The sequence below is a fragment of the Notolepis coatsorum genome, assembly GCF_963971535.1.
Source record: "Notolepis coatsorum genome assembly, chromosome: 7".
Taxonomy (NCBI): domain Eukaryota; kingdom Metazoa; phylum Chordata; class Actinopteri; order Aulopiformes; family Paralepididae; genus Notolepis; species Notolepis coatsorum.
The window spans coordinates 35,754,405-35,774,508 of NC_140171.1; the positions used below are offsets into that span (position 1 = coordinate 35,754,405).

At 43.6% G+C, this 20,104-nt stretch overlaps 1 protein-coding gene across 1 annotated transcript in view; it reads left to right on the forward strand.

Moving 5' to 3' along the window:
- fam184b (family with sequence similarity 184 member B) overlaps positions 1-20,104 on the forward strand; it is a gene marked incomplete at both ends in the record, with an annotated part of 47,993 nt that overhangs the window by 2,487 nt on the left and 25,402 nt on the right. The window contains 6 exons of the mRNA XM_084318251.1: positions 8,054-8,242; positions 11,605-11,865; positions 11,926-12,342; positions 13,620-13,755; positions 15,979-16,130; positions 17,338-17,883. Coding sequence (XP_084174377.1) covers positions 8,054-8,242; positions 11,605-11,865; positions 11,926-12,342; positions 13,620-13,755; positions 15,979-16,130; positions 17,338-17,883 — 1,701 coding nt within the window. The remainder of the gene's footprint in view (positions 1-8,053; positions 8,243-11,604; positions 11,866-11,925; positions 12,343-13,619; positions 13,756-15,978; positions 16,131-17,337; positions 17,884-20,104) is intronic.

A 20,104-nucleotide genomic window follows, 5' to 3' on the forward strand; every position in this document is an offset into this window, starting at 1 on the left:
ACCCCAATTCTACCCCTAACTGAAACTAAAAACCTTAACCTAACCTCAATTCTACCCCTAACCAAAACGAAAAATCCCAAATGAGCTGTTTTAAGTGAAGACCGTCCACACATCCTTACTAAGTCGTCCTCACAAATATAGTAACACAGGTAATCACACACTTATCCTTAGCGCACCTTGTCATCCCTCTCTCCTTCCACTACCCCCCCCCCCCCCGCTTCACCTCTCTCTGAGATGAGTGGTCTGCCCTGCTGCTAAAGATAAACCCAGCAGCAAGCTAGAGTATGTTTACATTGCAGAAACCAAGACTGAGAGGGATGGACGTGGCAACCCAGCTGTTCTCAATGCACACGCACACTCTAGAGAGACATAACTACTGTAGGCTCTATTTTGGACTCATAGAGATCAAGTGTCATGTATTAAGATATGTGATTTCCTGTTAGTGCATCCTAGCTCGCACTGTGACAGTGTTCACTGCTCACCGGTAGTAATCCAGCATATTCGGTTCTCTCTTTTATGTATGGGGGTGTGTGTGTGTGTGTGCGTGTGTGTGTGTGTTTGGGCGTGAGTCTAAATTAAGTTCAGTTTGTGGAAGAGCCAATAGAGAGCCACTTGTCTCGTCAACTGACAGTCAGCTAGTTGGAGACAAGTAGCTCCCAATGCCAAGTGGTCATCACTGAGGAGATGTCCCAGGTGTGCTCTATTGGCTCAGAAGGACTTTAAACATTCAGTACAATCAATATTGTTGCATTTTTTAACAGAAGGTAATGGTATGTTGATGTTAGAGCTGTTGTTGTGAAAATATCGACTAAAGCCCTTTGATGTCTATCCCCCTGGATATCAACAGAATCAAACCATTTCAGACAACCAATCTGCTTCCTTTTGAAATATTGCATAATATACTAATATTTACTCTGATTGGCCCATCAGTCACATCAAGCATCTCTATAGGGAGGTGTAGTCTGACGTCACTGGTTGTTCCACCCGTATAGGGATTCATCATTGGGAAAATCGATTATCGGCTATTGTAACAATTCTGCCGCATGGAAATTGAAAAGCGTTCCATTTTTGCACAAAATGAGTTCCCTTCTATCACTAACAATTATTGTTTAAGCATTTTTGGTTGAAATAAAATTTGGCGATTTATTTTTTATGATTAATTGCGAATATTTTTATGTTGAGCTATAGATTGTGGATGAATAAGCACAGAAAGGTACAGTGCAAATGTTAATGCTTTATTTGTTTTAAACGAGACGATTTAGAAATGGGCAATGGGGAAATACATTGCGTTGGACAGAGGGTGGTACACGAAAAACGGCAATGACGTAACCACTACACCTCCCTATGGCTATAGTCTACTCTAGTGAACAGAAGGCCACGCCCCTCAGCCTACTGAGTGTTGGCTGTGTGCAGAGAGGGTGCACTAAAACACTTTACAAATTATACATCCGACGCTGAAAAGAATTATGATGATCATGATGAATTAAAACATCATTGTGCTGGATCTTTTAAGTTTTTGGTTTGTTTCATGTAGTATGTCCTGGTGGAGTTAATAAAAGGCCAAGCGTGGTTGTTTAAGCCTTTTCTTTGCCTCTGTGCCGTGATCCCGTCACAAAGCTATACTTTATTATCCCCTTTGGGGACATTTGTCCTCTGCATTTGACCCATCCTAACTATTTCAGGAGCACACAGTGCGGCACCCGGGGACCATCTCCAGTTGTAATGCCAGTACCTCGATCAAGGGCAACGGCAGGAGTATGTATCTATAACATGCATGTCTTTTGGTGTGGGAGAAAACCGGAGTACCAGAAGGAAACCTACACAAGCATGGAGAGAACACGCAAACTCCACACAGAAAGGCCCCCTGCCGAGGTTTTCGAACCCATGGACCGTCTTGCTGTGAGGCAACAGCGCTAACCACCACGTCACCGTGCCGCCAGAGAGGGTGCGCACCGTAATGGATTGTTTGCCTATCCGTCAGTCTGTCTCTCTGTCCTGTACACCAAACATAACCGCTACATCTCTCTCCCGATCTAACGGCCTCATCTCAGCTCTACTTTTTACGCTGTGGACAGAATATTAATTTCATGCTTTGCTGACTGTGAAGTTATTGTGGATAGGCAGGGCCGCTGGCCTGTGAGGCGACATGAATAACATTATCGACTGGTGTGATCGATCCGGGGATCTGGAGACACGATTTACAGTAGCAACTAATAGATGGTTGTCACTTTCTGACCACGCTGCAATGTCTAGATTTCATCTAAAAAGGTGATTATAACCTGACGCTTACCATAGCCCCAAACCGAAACCCCAAATCCTAATCTTACATAAAAAAAAAAGTAGATTCAAATTAAAAAAAAATTGTGATAATCTGTTCAAAAGGATTTATCAAAAGGTTATTTTCTTTGCTTGGCCATGAAGTGAGGGAAAGACTCGGGGCAAATCCAGAGTGGATCTAATGGCCAATCTATCACTGTGCAGAACAAAGGTAGCCAACCACAGACGAGCTTCAGAGGAGGCTATTTTAAAATTGTCGTCGGTCTCTCCAATGGTCTTCTTCCGCCCTCCAACCTGCTCCCTCTTTCCCTTTACAACTGGCCAAAGAGGACAACCAAACAGCCTGGTGTACACTCACACACACACGCCCTCAGAGCCTGTCCTCAATCCCCCCCCCCCCCCATTCCTCTACATTCTGAGCCATAGCTCATGGGTCGAAGTTCATCTATCTGTGTGACGTGATTGGATGGTCGCTATGACATGCAATAGCCAGCGCCTGACTGATAGGAGTGGGAGGTGACACTGTAGTTGGTATTCGGGGGCCACGTCATTCGTCACCTATAGCCGGGGGGATTAGGGTATGTGGTGGAACACATTGCAGAGTACATACTGGGAGGGTGTGTCGACGCCGGCTGAGCTGTGGTGTGAGAGGCAGAGACACACACACACACACATATAGAAAGAGAGGGAATGTCCGGTAGTGCTGTGCCAGCTGAGTGCTGCAGACAGTGAGGCGTCTGGGTAAAATATGAGCCCTTGTATCCCCCCCACATACTCGCGCGCACACACACACACACACACACACACACACACACACACACACACACACACACACACACACACACACACACACACACACACACACACACACACACACACACACACACACACACACACACACACACACACACACACACACACACACACACACACACACACACAACACAGTAGCCAATGATGTGCCTCTGCAGAGAGGAGTGAGACATCAGGGCCAGTGGTAGCAGATGATGACACGGTAGACTTGGCGTAGAGCGTAAGGTGAAGAGTGGAGAGGAACTAGATATACAGTATACTACATCCTACACTTCTGTAGGACAGACAGACCACTGACTGTAGGACATACAGACATATACTAGGACAGACAGACCACTGACTGTAGGACATACAGACATACATACTAGGACAGACAGACTACAGACTAGGACATACAGACAGACATACTAGGACAGACAGATCACAGACTAAGATATACATAGACAGACCACAGACTGTAGGACAGACAGACATACCAGGACAGACCGACCATAGACTGTAGAACAGACATACAGACATACTAGGACAGACAGACCACAGACTGTAGGACAGACAGACATACTAGGACAGACAGACCACAGACTGTAGGACATACAGACATACTAGGACAGACAGACCACAGACTAGGACATACAGACAGACTGTAGGAGATACAGACAGACCACAGACTGTAGGAGATACAGACAGACCACAGACTGTAGGAGATACAGACAGACTGTAGGAGATACAGACAGACCACAGACTGTAGGAGATAGGGGTTTGTCTTTCTCGGTTACATGATTTGATTTGATGTTTTTTTATTTTCGTGTCTTACATACAGGTGTATGCCCAGCCCATATGGGCTTACAAGACACATAAACAAAAAGTATATAATAGTATACTTGACAAATTACTTGACAAATTATGACATATAGACCAAGATGGCCACACAAAAAAGAAAATACAATAAAACGTAATATAACACAAGCTGTAAGCAATGCATGTAAACAAATAAACAAGAGGAATTCATATACAATTATATAGGATACACAGTGTGTTTTGTCTCAAGTGTCATGCTTTCTCCAAAAATCCTGCAAAACTGAAGATGTCCTCCACAAAAAAACAACTCAACATACAACTCTCAGACTGCCAAAACAAATCCGGATTTACAATTGGAATTTTCTCAAATAAAGCCCTCCTCAAATCGGTGTACAAAGGGCAATAAAAAACTAAATGATATCCATCTTCCACCACTCCCAGATCACATAGAACACACAACCGCTCCTCCTCAGGTTTACCTTGGAATCTACCCACTTCCACAGCCAATGGTAGGGTGCCAGACCTCAACTGGGCACACAGAGACCTCCGTCTTCTCTCGTTTACCAGTTTAACATTACATAAGGTTCAGTAAAATACTATTTTTTTTAATCTACTTTTTCTCCTCCTTTTTTTTCATCCCAATTTAGTCGTGCCATTCCCCCCTCCCCTGTCTTGATCGTTGCTCGGGAGGGTTGATAGAAACTATCGCATGTCCCCTCCGATACATGCAGAGTCAGCCAGCCACTTCTTTTCACCTGCCAGCGCGGACTCTCATTGGCGAGGTGTAACGTGTGGGAGGCTCACACTACCCTCGACATCTCCTGTCCTCGCTGTGCAGGCGCCCTGACCGACCTGTAGCAGTCGCTGTTTTACAACGACCAGATTACCACCCATCGACTCCCCTCCCGCTAACTCTGCCAATTGAGTCAGTATGACGGCCGGCCCAAGCCGGAGGCAACGCTGACAGCCGGATTCGATACCGGTGTCTCTCGCGTTGGTGACGAGCGCTTGGACCGCTGCGCCACCCAGCTGCCAATAAAATACGAATTTTTAATTATACAACATATCTCCACCTTCCACTTATCCTGATGGATTGTTGATCATTTTGTTTTAATTATGTGAACCTTACACTGCAGATTGTTCATAAAATCATACTTAAATCAAAATGGACATCTCTCTTGACCAGGGATGACTGTGTGCTCTGTCCCAGTTAAATATCTTTTTTGTCACCCTGTCATTTGGCAGCTGGACCAGGCGTTTCCATAATCTAACCATTTCACCTTTTTGCTTGACGAAGCATGAGTCCCAACCCATGTCCCCTTCTATAGCCCCTTTTGGTGTGTATCTATGGACTCCCAAGAAGTATCTCATGGCACGGTTCTGGATAGCATTACATTCAGGTGCATCATCAAAATCCCATACTCCAGCAGCATAAAATAAAACAGAACCCACCATTGAATCAAATAATTGTGTAAATGTTGAAAACCCAATGTCAGTGAACACTTTTACTCAACACACCCCCTAGCGCCCTTCCTGCTGACTCACAGTATTTTCCTTCCTTCTATGAAGCTCATGTACTCATTAAAGATGAAACCAAGATATTTATAAGAATATGTGTAAATCAGGGGTTACAAATGGTTTTGTTTCTTTACCATTTAATTGGTTGTAAAATGAATACAACATTTGATGTAAGTTTGGTGTCTTTTAGTAATTTGGTAATTTTTTAAACATTTAAAATCCGTGGGCGGCTAAGTGGCGCAGTGGGCAAGGCGCTCACCACTAATGCAGGAGATGCTGGGTTTGAGCCCAGCTCTCTGCATTGCTACCAGCTTGGCTGGTCGTTCATACTAACGCAATTGGCAGTGTTAGGGGTGGGAAGCTGGTGGGTGGGGATCGGACGTTGTGGACAGCGACTCCTACAGGTCGGTTGGTGCGCCTGCGCAGCAGAATCAGGAAGCAATGGGGGCGCGTGTCCCTCACACGCAGACCCTCGCCGCTGAGAGATCGCGCTGTGCAGGTGAAAAGATGCGACGGCTGCCTCCTCGTGTACCGGAGGGGACACGTGATGCAAGGCTTCGTCCACATTGCAGCCGGCCTGTGGGAGGCATGGTCTAACAACGTTCGAGACAGGGGAGGGTAGAATTGGACAATACGAAATTGGGATGGGAGAAAAATAGAAAATGGGAGAAAAAGTAGATACAAAAAAAAACATTTAAAATCTGTTAAAGACGTTACATTCCAGTCGTTAATTACTGCTAACAGGAAAATGGTGTTTTTAAATAAAAAATATATGTTTGTATTCTTGACAACATGAAGGCTACCACAGATCTTGGGAGTGGGCTATAGTTTGAAATCCAATTTATTTTCCCATTGATGAGGCGTTTGGATCTAGCACTTAAAATATGGCCCGTTTCAAGTGCATTATTGATGTAGTCACTTAGTCTTAGGTCAATTACAAGTAAGCACCCGCATTAAGGGTACATTAGACATATGCCTAAGGAAATCACAGTGCAAAAAGGCTGTCTGAAATGTAAAGTAAGACAATAATCTATACAGTATGAATAACTACACTGCATTTGTCCAGACTCCGGTTTGCATGACAATTAGATTCCGGTGGAGATAAACAATAAAAATAAGGTATTATATTTTCAGGTTTTGGTATACTATGTAAAATATTTGTCTGATGCTCAATGAATTGCTTTTCCAACCTTAACTGCAATTCAATATACGTGTCTTTTTTATTCTTCCCTCCTCTCTGTCTCTCTACCTAATTTTTTTCAACCTCACGTCTCTCTCTCTCCCAGGTGATTAACTCTCTCTCTCTCTCTCAGGCGATTAACTCTCTGCCTCTCTCTCCCAGGTGATTCACTCTCTGTCTGTCTCTCCCAGGTGATTAACTCTCTGCCTCTCTCTCCCAGGTGATTACCTCTCTGTCTCTCTCTTCCAGGTGATTAGCTCTCTGTCTCTTTCTTCCAGGTGATTAACTCTCTGTCTCTCTCTTCCAGGTGATTAACTCTCTGTCTCTCTCTCAGATGATTTTCTCTCTGAGCATTAACTCTGTCTCTCTCTCCCAGGTGATTTAACTCTGTCTTTCTCTCTCTCCCAGGTGATTTAACTCTTGTCTCTCTCTCTCCCAGGTGATTTAACTCTTGTCTCTCTCTCTCTCCCAGGTGATTTAACTCTGTCTCTCTCTCCCAGGTGATTTAACTCTGTCTCTCTCCCAGCTGTCTCTCTCTCCCAGGTGATTTAACTATGTCTCTCTCTCCCAGGTGATTTAACTCTGTCTCTCTCTCTCCCAGGTGATTTAACTCTGTCTCTCTCTCTCCCAGGTGATTTAACTCTATCTCTCTCTCCCAGGTGATTTAACTCTGTCTCTCTCTCTCCCAGGTGATTTAACTCTGTCTCTCTGTCCCAGGTGATTTAACCATGTCTCTCTCTCCCAGGTGATTTAACTCTGTCTCTCTCTCTCCCATGTGATTTAACTCTGTCTCTCTCTCTCCCAGGTGATTTAACTCTGTCTCTCTCCCAGCTGTCTCTATGTCCCAGGTGATTTAACCATGTCTCTCTCTCCCAGGTGATTTAACTCTGTCTCTCTCTCCCAGGTGATTTAACTCTCTCTCTCCCAGGTGATTTAACTCTGTCTCTCTCTCTCCCATGTGATTTAACTCTGTCTCTCTCTCCCAGGTGATTTAACTCTGTCTCTCTCCCAGCTATCTCTCTCTCCCAGGTGATTTAACTATGTCTCTCTCTCCCAGGTGATTTAACTATGTCTCTCTCTCCCAGGTGATTTAACTATGTCTCTCTCTCCCAGGTGATTTAACTCTGTCTCTCTCTCTCCCAGGTGATTTAACTCTGTCTCTCTCTCTCCCAGGTGATTTAACTCTGTCTCTCTCTCCCCCAGGTGATTTAACTCTGTCTCTCTCTCCCAGGTGATTTAACTCTGTCTCTCTCTCTCCCAGGTGATTTAACTCTGTCTCTCTCTCTCCCAGGTGATTTAACTCTGTCTCTCTCTCTCCCAGGTGATTTAACTCTGTCTCTCTCTCTCCCAGGTGATTTAACTCTGTCTCTCTCTCCCAGGTGATTTAACTCTGTCTCTCTCTCTCCCAGGTGATTTAACTCTGTCTCTCTCTCTCCCAGGTGATTTAACTCTGTCTCTCTGTCCCAGGTGATTTATTCTCTGAACACTAAAAATGAGGAGCAGGAGGCGACCCTGCAGGCCTTAACCCACGCCCACCAGAAAGAACTGCACCGCATTGTCATGGAGACGTGTCATGAAGAGGAGGGGTCAGTGCTTAGGACACGCCTCCTAGAGATTCAAGACTCTCTAGATGAGCAGCAAAGAGTTGGAGCACAGGTATCTATCTATCTGTGTATCTCCATCCATCTGTCTGTCTATCTATATATACATTTATCCATCCATCCAATCTGTCCAACTGTCTGTATATACATTTAGTCATTTAGCTGACACTTTTATCCAAAGCGACCAGCAGGAGGGGTACACCTTGGGCAGCTAAGGGTCTGTGGTATTGTGTCGAACTTGAGTGCTACACTCTGACATAGTAGCATAGTACATAACAGTAAAATAGAGATCTGTCTTTCTATTATTCCTTCCATCCATCTGTCTGTCTGTGACGAGTATGTAACATAAAGTGTATTTTTATGGACACTTTAGCCAAAGCACCAAACATGATCAAATCATTACCATATTATCAAACATTATCTATCATTATTAAATATTATCTATCATTATCAAACATTACCATATCATTATCAAACATTATCTATCATTATTAAACATTATCTATCATTATCAAACATGACCATATCATTATAAAAAATTACCTTATCATTAGCAAACATTATCTATCCTTATCAAACATTACCGTATCATCATCAAACATTACCATATCATTATCATTATCAAATATTACCTTATCATTATCAAACATTACCATATCAGTATCATTATCAAACATAACCTTATGATTATCAAACATTACCATATCATTATCATGATCAATAATTACCTTATCATTATCAAACATTACCATATCATTATCAAACGTTACTGTATCATTATCATATCAAACATTACCTTATCAAACATTATCTTATCAAACATTACCTTATCAAACATTACTGTATCATTATCAAACATTACCTTATCAAACATTACCATATCATTATCAAACATTACCTTATCAAACATTACCGTATCATTATCAAACATTACCTTATCAAACATTACCTTATCAAACATTATCGTATCATTATCAAACATTACCGTATCATTATCAAACATTACCATATCAAACATTACCATATCATTATCAAACATTACCATATCATTATCAAACATTATCTATCATTATTAAACATTATCTATCAATATCATTATCAGATATTACCATATCATGATCAAATATTACCTTATCAAACATTACCGTATCAATATCATTATCAGATATGACCATATCATTATCAAACATTAACTTATCAAACATTACCATATCAAACATTATCGTATCATTATCAAACATTACCGTATCATTATCAAACATTACCATATCAAACATTACCATATCATTATCAAACATTACCATATCATTATCAAACATTATCTATCATTATTAAACATTATCAATATCATTATCAGATATTACCATATCATGATCAAATATTACCTTATCAAACATTACCGTATCAATATCATTATCAGATATTACCACATCATTATCAAACATTACCTTATCAAACATTACCATATCATTATCAAACATTACCATATCAATATCATTATCAGATATTACCATATCATTATCAAACATTACCTTATCAAACATTACCGTATCAATATCTTTATCAGATATTACCATATCATTATCAAACAATACCTTATCAAACATTACCGTATCATTATCAAACATTACCATATCATTATCAAACATTACCTTATCAGACATTACCTTATCATTATCAATATCAATACTTACCTTATAATTATCAAACATTGCCATATCATTATCAATCATTATCTATAAATATTAAGGCTGTCAATCGATTAAAATATGTAATTGAAATTGTCCATGGTTAACTCTACCTCAATGTTAGTGTTAACTACCTTAACACTTTGAGCGCCAGCCGCGTTTTCCTTTTTACCCCCTTGAATGCCATGGTCCACGGCCAATGTTAACGTTAATATCGCCTAATCTATGTTTTAAATTATGGCTATGTGTCTAATCTGCCCCGTCGCTTATCAAAGAATCATTTTCCAGTCAACATTGTCAAGGCAGATTGTATTTTTATCGCTTCATTTCCGTTTGATAGCATTTTGAAAATCACCCGTTTTCGGGGGAAAAACAACCCATGCCTATGATAATCGCCTTTTACTGGAATATTCCAGAACGTTGTCATTTGTCGGCCTATTTATGAATAGTTTTCAAATAAACGCTAGATGATCGATAGTATAATGTGTGCGCACGCTCGTGCCATGCGCTGATAATCGCTGCTCTTATTTCCTCATGGCTTTTACAGTCAAAACAGCCATATCACATATCACATAAACGCTTATATATCCGTGAAAACAAGTCTGATTATCCTAACACTGATAATATAGATTCCTTACCTGAGGTCAGATGGTATCCAAATGGTTTATTCCAATTTCCGATCGCCATTCAAAAAAATCGATAAATGTATTGATCCATCGTGTGTACAGTATAACTCATATTCGCCGTGGCTCAGAGGCTCCAGAATGAACTCTGGTAGACCCCGGCTGCATCAGTGAGAAGTAAAATGTGGAGTCAGAAATCCGTTCTCCCATTCACTTTCATTGAGTCCATTCCAAAAGGGTGATTTACCATCTGGGAGACGATAGGGGGGCGCTTTTTTCACATCTGAGCGCCGGTGGTCCCTGGATCTCCAACGGTAGGCTCGCGTGATGCAATATGATTTCAGATCGCTAATAAAAAACAGAGTGATGCACAAAATAACTTAAAAGAAAATAATAATTTTAAACAATGAATAAAGTGTGCATGAAATAATAGGGGAAATAAAACGTTAGGAACTTGTTACATTCACCCACACAAGGGCTGAGGACTCACACCCCCGCCCCCCCCTCTCTCTCTCACACACACAGTCTCCCAGCTCTCTTTCTCTCTTGCCCCTCTCTCTCTCTCTCTCTCTCTCTCTCTCTCTCTCTCTCTCTCTCTCTCTCTCTCTCTCTCTCTCTCTCTCTCTCTCTCACACACACACTTTGAGTCAGAACCAAACATAGTATCAATGAGAGTATCAATCAACACAGTTCAATAAACAGTATCAATCATTATCAAACATTACCATATCATTATCAAACATTACCATATCATTATCAAACATTATCTATCATTATCAAACATTACCTTCAAAATATAGTGGCATCACATTATACCCATTATCATCATCACACACACACACACACACACACACACACACACACACACACACACACACACACACACACACACACACACACACACACACACACACACTGAACACTTGGCAGTATGTGCATGAGCCTGTGTGAGAGCAGAGTATTATGGCACAATGCCAAAGCCCATTGGCCACAGTTGTCATTTAATGATAATTGCCTGATATTTGAATACAATGACCTGTTTGTGACCAAAATGCCTGCAATCAAATACGACTATGAATATGACACGTCTTCTCTGGTGCCTCCAGGTGCAGGCAGACTTTGATAGTTTCCGCTCCCAGGCAGAGGACAAGGAGCATGAGGCCGAGGTGGAGCTTAGGAAAGGCTTCGAGGAGAAGCTCCAGACTGCTGAGGTGGAGCTGCTCGAGGCCAGGACCCAGCTCGGCGCTGCCCAGGATGAGAGTGTGCGGCTGGGCCAGGAACTGGAGAAGGTGGGAGAGCAGGTCCGTGAGCTGGAGGCCCAATCCAAGGAGCTACAGAAGGCAGCCGAAGAGGAGAAGAAGAGGACAGAAGAGGAGAGGAAGAGAGGCGAGGAGGAGAGGAAGAGGCAAGAGGAGGAGAGGAAGAGGCAAGAGGAGGAGAGGAAGAGGGAAGAGGAGAATAAGAGGAGAGGCGAGGAGGAGAGGAAAACAGGAGAGAGGGAGGACTCCGAAAGGGTGAAAACGCTCTCCGAGGAGGTGAAGACACTGAAGGAAGAGAAGGAACGAGTGGAGGAGGAGAAGAAGAGGGCGGTGAAAGAGGAGAGGGACGGATGGGAGAGAAAGGTGAACGTTCTGAGAGAGGAGAAAGAGGACATGAGGAAGAGGATGGAGGCGGAGCGGAGGGAGGAGCGAAGGAAGTCGGAGGAGAGGGAGGAGGAGGAGAAGAAAGGGATGCACAGCGCTCTGAGAGAACGAGTGAAGAGAGCAGAGGCGGAGGTGGAGACACGCATGGAGAGGTTCGATGAGAGCAAGAGGAGCACTGTCAAACTACAGGAGAGAATACAGGTACACAGATGGTACTCAGACACTCAGGTAGGAGGATGCAGCACGCACATCAAGGCCTAAATCATCATCCTAAATTATTATTATTATTATAAGGCCCTGGGGGTCGAGCCCAAAGAGAAAATACTGAAAACAACAGACACGCACACTTACACACACACATGCACACACACAGACACGCACACACACATACACATACATACACACAGACACGCAAACACACACAAATGCATTGCACACACATAAACACACACACACACACACACCATACACACACATACACACCTGCTCTTCATCTGACTCATCAGTCGTCATCTTCATCAGTCTGATGAAGAGCAGGTGTTGCTCGAAACGTTACTACTAGTTGGTGCAATAGAAACAAGTGGACGTTGGAGCGTGTTGCAGTGTTGCGAGCGGTTTATCTATTTATTTGTTTACACACAGATACACATACATACACACACATGTATATACGTACAGACACACATGTACACACTCACACAGACTCAAACTCTCACACGCATACAGTATATAAACAAAACAAAAAAACACTAACACACAATGGCACAAACACACACACGCACACGCACACGCGCACACACACACACACACACAGTCATTATCAGGATACAGTGCTCTGTATAGGGAGGTGGACTGCAAGTGTTCCAGTATCCTGTCTCAGATGTCCCCAGCTAATGATGGTCTTTTGATGGGAGAGAGATGGAGAAAGAGAGAGTAAAGAGAGAGAGAGGGTGAGAGAGAAAGAGGGGAGGTAGGGGATGAGAGAGAGAAAAGGAGAGAGAGAGAGAGAGAGAGAGAGAGAGAGAGAGAGAGAGTCTTGCTTGTATAAACACAGGCTGCTCTCTCTAAGTGCAGCTCTCTGCCCACTGTCAGCTAATGAGTAGTTTGTGCAGGATACATCCTCTGTACTGCCACCATTACCGCCTCACACACCAGCATTAACGATCCCTACGAGAGCTGGCTCTGAGCTGACATGTGCCCATTATAGGCCCTGGTGCCAGGCTATTAGAGGCCCACAGCTCATCACATTTCTTCCCCCAACTTGCTTCTTCCTATCTATAGTTCACTCTTTGTTTTTCTCTCTCCTATCTATTTTCATCTGTCTCAAAATTAATTCCCTCGGTTTCGCTATTTCCCTCTGCTCTTTTAATATCAAGCCGAATGTCTCCCTTCTCTTTCCTCTGCATCTCCTTCCATCTTTGCCTCATATCCTTCATTCCACACTCCCTCTGCTTCCCGCCTTCCTCACCGCGGCCCAGGACCTGGAGGAGCAGTCGGAGCTGGGTAGGAGGCGTGTCTCTGAGGCAGAGGGCGGGGCTAAGCGGGCAGAGGAGGAGCTAGCCGTTGCCAAGGAGAGGCTGCTGTTGCAGGAGGATGAGCTGCAGAGCAGAGCGGGTAGCCTGTCCGTCTGTCTATCTCTCTGGCCATTGATCTGTCAGTCTGTCCGTCCGTCTGTCTGTCTGTCTGTCTGTCCTGTCTGGCTATCTGTCTGGCTATTAGTCTGTCAGTCTGTCTGTCTGCCTTTCATTCTGGCCACTTATCTTTCTGTATGGCCATTTGTCTGTCTGTGCAGGGCCGGACTGGGGAAATAATTCATACCGGGAGATATAGCGTGAAATATAGCCCCAATCAGGCCACTTTTTAAGCAGGGGGTCTGGGGGTCCCCCACCCGGAATTTTTTTGTTACAAAGACTTAATTTCCGGCATTCTGGTGAATTTGAGTGCATGTGAATCACAAACTAATGAGCCAACAATTGCTTAGTACAATGTACTGTTATGAACCTCAAATAAAACTGTTGTGGCACTAGCAATGCTACTCTCTCCACCTTCAAAAAGAAAAAAGCAAGAGCACAACATATTTTTCTATTTACTATTATAATACAGTTAACCACTCTCTCCACCTATTCAAACAGAGCAAGAGCACAATACCATATTCACTTTACTGATGCACTACCCATCAACAGTTAAAATAGCCCTTTACACAAACATTAAATAACAGACCTTTCATTACAATACTATAATAACAGTAGCCACTGCCAGAATAGTGACACATGTATCACGTGTGGTGAGCACACGCATGCATGCACAACGAAGACAGAAGATTGCGTTGTCTCAATCATTTTAACTATAAAATTAGCTCAAAGTATGAGCTCACTGACTGAAATTTCCAACAAAAAGCATCAATTGTCAAATAATATTGATCACATTAACTAGACTAGATGTTTTTGAGGAAATTAGAAAGGGAACAACAACTTAACCCTTGTGTCTGATCAGATTCTTATTTTTTTGATAACTTTGCAGTGATTGTTTGTAGCCAATGTGGCAAAGGTGTGTAATCTTTGAACTATCTTGGAATTATTTTGACTTTCTCTTTCATAAATAGTTTATTCAACTTCAGCCCCAATCATAACCACCACATATTGTTTTTTGTAATGTCAGATTTAACAACTCCTTTCAGAAAAGTGGGAGTGTGCCATCTGCCATTCCATTCGCCGCCTCCGCTGTCAATCAGTTGTATCGCCTGGTCCCGCCTCCACCAATCACAAGCGGCAGCACGGCTCCATTGGGTGTGTGTGATCCGCGTGAGGGAGAGAGAGTCAGATAGTTCTCCAACTCTGTCGCAGACAGTGAAATCCTGGTTGTTCCCCACCCACCTAGGTTATCTAACTATCGCGCCGCGCCGCCGCAACAACTAGAAACAATGGCCTGGCAAAAAAATAATAATAATAATTATAATTAAAAAAAATATATATATTTTTTTTTATCTGTGCAGGCCAGGCCACCGGGAAAACTCCCGGTGCTCCCGATGGCCAGTCCGGGCCTGTGTCTGTGTATACGTTTGTCTGCCAGTCTGTCTATCTTTCATTCTGGCCACATGTCTGTCTGCCTGCCTGCCTATCTGGTCATCTGTCTGTCTGTCTGGCTTGCTGGCTGGCTGGCTGACTGCCCTCCTACTTGTCAGTCTGCCAGTCTGTTGGGATATCTGTCTTTCTGCCAGTTAGGCTAGTCTGTCTTGTCCTTCTGTGAATCTGCATGTCTGCCCATCTATCAGTCAAAGAAAGCACAGATTACTTCAGTTCCATTAAGCTCAGTGTATTCAATGTTTTCCCATAATTCAATTCAACTAAGCCTAACTGAGCTTTCTACTTTGGGGTATTTACAGACACAACATAAGTCATCCTCGGTAAAAGTAAACAGAAGTTTGGCAAATCTAATCAGCAAATGTATACCCTCAGCTAAAGTAGATTTATTACACGAGAATGACGGCGTTCCTCTGCACTGAGTCAAAGCAGTTAAACATTACGTTTCCATTTAAATAATCAATATGTGTGTGTATGGTGTGTGTGTGTGTGTCTATGGTGTGTGTGTGTGTGTATGTATACATTGTGTGTGTGTGTGTGTGTGTGTGTGTGTCTATGGTGTGTGTGTGTGTGTGTGTGTGTGTGTGTGTGTGTGTGTGTGTGTGTGTGTGTGTGTGTGTGTGTGTGTGTGTGTGTGTGTGTGTGTGTGTGTGTGTGTGTGTGTGTGTGTGTGTGTGTGTGTGTGTGTGTGTGTGTGTGTGTGTGTGTGTGTGTGTGTGTGTGTGTGTGTGTGTGTGTGTGTGTGTGTGTGTGTCAGAGGAGCTGCTGAGCCGCGGGGGCTGTGAGGTGTGTGTGTGCTCGGAGGTGGATGAGCTGAGAGGTCAGGTGAGCCGCCTGCAGAGCCGGAGCAGAGAGCTGGAGCTGCAGAGCAGCGGGAGGAACAACGACCACACCAGGCAGATACGCCAGGTAGCACACACACACACACCATACACACACATCACACACACCATACATACACACACACATCACACACACCATACACACACACTATACATACACATACACACACGCACGCGCACGCACACGCACACACACACACACACACACACACACACCTACACACCTACACACCTACACACCTACACACACACACACGCACACACCAGAGGCAACAGGTAACATAGGCTTCAGGGGAGGCTCTGTTTAGGCAAAAAATGTATCTGCAATATACGTACAAAATAATTCAAATTCAGTGATCATCACATCCAGGATCCCTTTATAGACTGTCAAGACCGGTCACAAAAAACACTGCAAGACAAGTTGCAATAAAATTTAATTTAAGTAAAAATCTCCTGTCTCTTTACTCTGTTGCTTTACCTGATCAAGACATGGATTATTTACTATTTGCTTTACTGAAAGGAAAACCGCGTGAAGGCACGAGGTGAGCCGAGGACAAGTGATGGTAATATATGATGAGTGATTACAGGATTCAAGGCGGCTAATTTTGAGTTGGCTAAGGTTATATGTGGTGAACATGTACGTTATTACATAACGCTATAGCTTGTGCATGCCTCAGGTAATGTTAGGTTGACTGATAGTGTTTTCGCTGCCAAGGATGTTGATTGGCCTGGGTTTCACTTTTTGTTAGATTGTAACACAGCTGACTTGCTGGATTTGTCTTGAGATATTATGACGTTTAGCAATGAAGACGAGCACTTCTCCTTATTGTTATCATCAACTATGTTTAGCCTATTTTACACTTGATTGGTGTGGAATTATCTGCTTAGTGGTCAAGTGTTAGGGTTTATCACGTCACTAAACGTTACGTTGAGTTTTAATTAAAACACTGCTTGCTGCTTCTCTGTTTACTTGAGCTAACGGATCAATGACACACACACACACACGCACACATGTACACACGCATACATATACATGTGTATGATTAAGGACAGTATTTCGGCTGAATTATCTATATTTCTGTGTGTGTGTGTGTGTGTGTCATTGATCGACTGTGTGTGTGTGCGAGTGTGTGTGTGCGTGTCTGTGTGTGTGCGTGTCTCTGTGTGTGTGTGTGCGTGTCTCTGTGTGTGCGTGTGTGTATGTCTGTGTGTCTCTGTGTGTGTGTGTGTGTGTGTGTGTGTGTGTGTGTGTGTGTGTGTGTGTGTGTGTGTAGCATGCTGAGGCCTTGTCCAGCCTGCGCTGTGAGATGGTGAGAGCTCAGACGGAGGAACTGCGACGCGTCCAGAAACACGCAGACGAGGAGAAGGAGCGACTGCAGAGAGAGATGGAGAAAGAGAGAGATACTCTACAGAGGGAGAGGCAGCACGAGAAAGACCAGTTGGAGAAAGAGAGAAACAGACTGCGGAAAGAGAGGGAAGAGGCCAGGGAGATGCTGCACAGAGAAGTGGATGAAGCGAAAGAACGCCTGCGTAAAGAGAAGGAGGAAGAGGTGGAGCACCTGCACAGAGAGGTGGAGGTGGAGAAGGTCCGTGTGCGCTCCCAGCTGGACGGGAGCAAGGAGCAGGTGGAGGTGGAGAGAGCCAGCCTGCAGCAGAGGCTGGGAGAGGAGAAGAAGAGGTTGGGGGAGAAGGCGGAGGAGGACAGGAAGCGGTTGAAGGAGCAGGTGCGGAGGGCAATAGAGGAGGTGATGAGGAGGCACGCTGCGGAGCTACAGAGCGCCCAGGAGGCCCTGAGTGCAGAGAGGAAGACGAACCAAGAGGTCAGACCCACTACACACACACACACACACACACACACCTGTTAGGGTACTCACACACCTGTTAGGGTACTCATACACCTGTTAGAGCACTCACACACCTGTTAGAGCACTCACACACCTGTTAGGGTACTCACACACCTGTTAGGGCACTCACACACCTGTTAGAGCACTCACACACCTGTTAGGGTACTCACACACCTGTTAGGGCACTCACACACCTGTTAGAGCACTCACACACCTGTTAGGGTACTCACACACCTGTTAGGGCACTCACACACCTGTTAGGGTACTCACACACCTGTTAGGGCACTCACACACCTGTTAGAGCACTCACACACCCGTTAGAGCACTCACACACTTGTTAGGGTACTCACACACCTGTTAGGGTACTCACACACCTGTTAGAGCACTCACACACTTGTTAGGGTACTCACACACCTGTTAGGGTACTCACACACCTGTTAGGGTACTCACACACCTGTTAGGGTACACATATACCTGTTAGAGTACTCACACACCTGTTAGAGTACTCACACACCTGTTAGGGTACACACATACCTGTTAGGGCAGAGGGAACAAATATGGGAAGTAAAAGGAATGAGTAAAGGGAAGACCCCATGTTGTGAAAAAAAGACACCCTATCTGACTAAATGTAAAACTAAGGAATATTGTGGAACGTATTGTTTAAGTAAGTGTTTAGCAACAAAATAATAACATTTTAGAGGATGCATTGCAGTCATCCCTATTTTTAACATATTAAGAAATTAATGTCCAAATGGATACTGTATATAGCCAAACATCTTGTTATGAAACCGTTCTTATTGAATACCACAATTATACTGGTAGGCCCGCCGCCCTAATCACTTTACCCCAAAATACAGTAATTGAACCCTTCAGATGAAGAACCATAAAAAATGTCATGTTTACACATAAACATTAGTTTATAACCTATTAGAGATGTTCAGTTGCAGTGTTGTGCACATTCAATTACAGTGTGTTAGAATTGAGATGTGCAAGGCTCTTCCTTGTTCATATATAATTTGCACGATACTTTTAGTCCTGTACTACTGTGTTATTTATGGTAATTCATTTTAAATTCACTAATGCAACATTTAAAAATATGCAACTTCTACTCAGTACGGTGGGGAGAACACATTCAATGCCACAACTAAACATTAGACTGGGAATAGATAAAATAGCAACTGAACTATGTGGTAGAGTTCCTCTGTGATGATTTGACGATTGCCCTGTAATAATGTGTTATTCATTGTAATTCACATTCAATTTGGTGAGGTTAACATGTTAAATTGCTATTTGCACTCAGTAGGATAGAGAGCCCATACTTACTACCACAATTACACTGGTAACCATCGGTTATTATTACAGTTGTGATTATAATGTAACACGTGTGTGGCCCACTACCTATGTTACATAATGTTGGGCTCGTAATTTTAGATCCTGTTGTGTTTTATCTGTTGTACCGGTACTTCATATTTTTTTATTTTATTTTTTTTATTATCTTTTTTCCGATTTTTCTCCCATCCCACTGTTAGTCGTTGTGCCAATTCCCAACCCCCTTCCTGGTTGTTGCGCACTTTCCCCTACTGAGACTGTCACATGCTTTCCTCCGATGCATGTGCAGCCAGCCGGCAGCCAGCCTGGCCGCGCAGATTCTCACCGGGAGAGTGTAACGTGTGGAAGGTCGCACTACCTCTCTCCAGATCCTACCCTTGCTGAGCAGGCGCCCAGACCGAACTGTAGGGGTCGCTGTCCACAACGCCCAGGACCCACCCACGGCTCCCCTCCCCCTAACTCAGCCAAACGAGTTAGTATAGCGATCAGCCCGAGCCAAGGCAATGCTGACTCTCCGGGAGTCGAGACCGCAGCCTCTTGCATTGGTGACGAGCACAATCTCCGCTACGCCACCTGACCGCAATGTACTTCATAGTTAAAGACCCTACCTGTAGAACTTTCAACCTCAATATATCATTGTCAATTCAATGTCCATTCCTTGGCAGGATTACCACAGAAAACATGATGAGATCAGATCACTGAGAATGGATGAGCATTGATTGATGAGAATTGATTGACGAGAATTGGCTACTGTGGAACTCTGCTGAACTGCTTTAATGTCTTTCCTCACAAAACCTGCTTCACCAACAAAAACAACTTCATGTTCACTGTTAGCAAGGACTGTTAACCCTCTCCTTGGTTCTTCAAG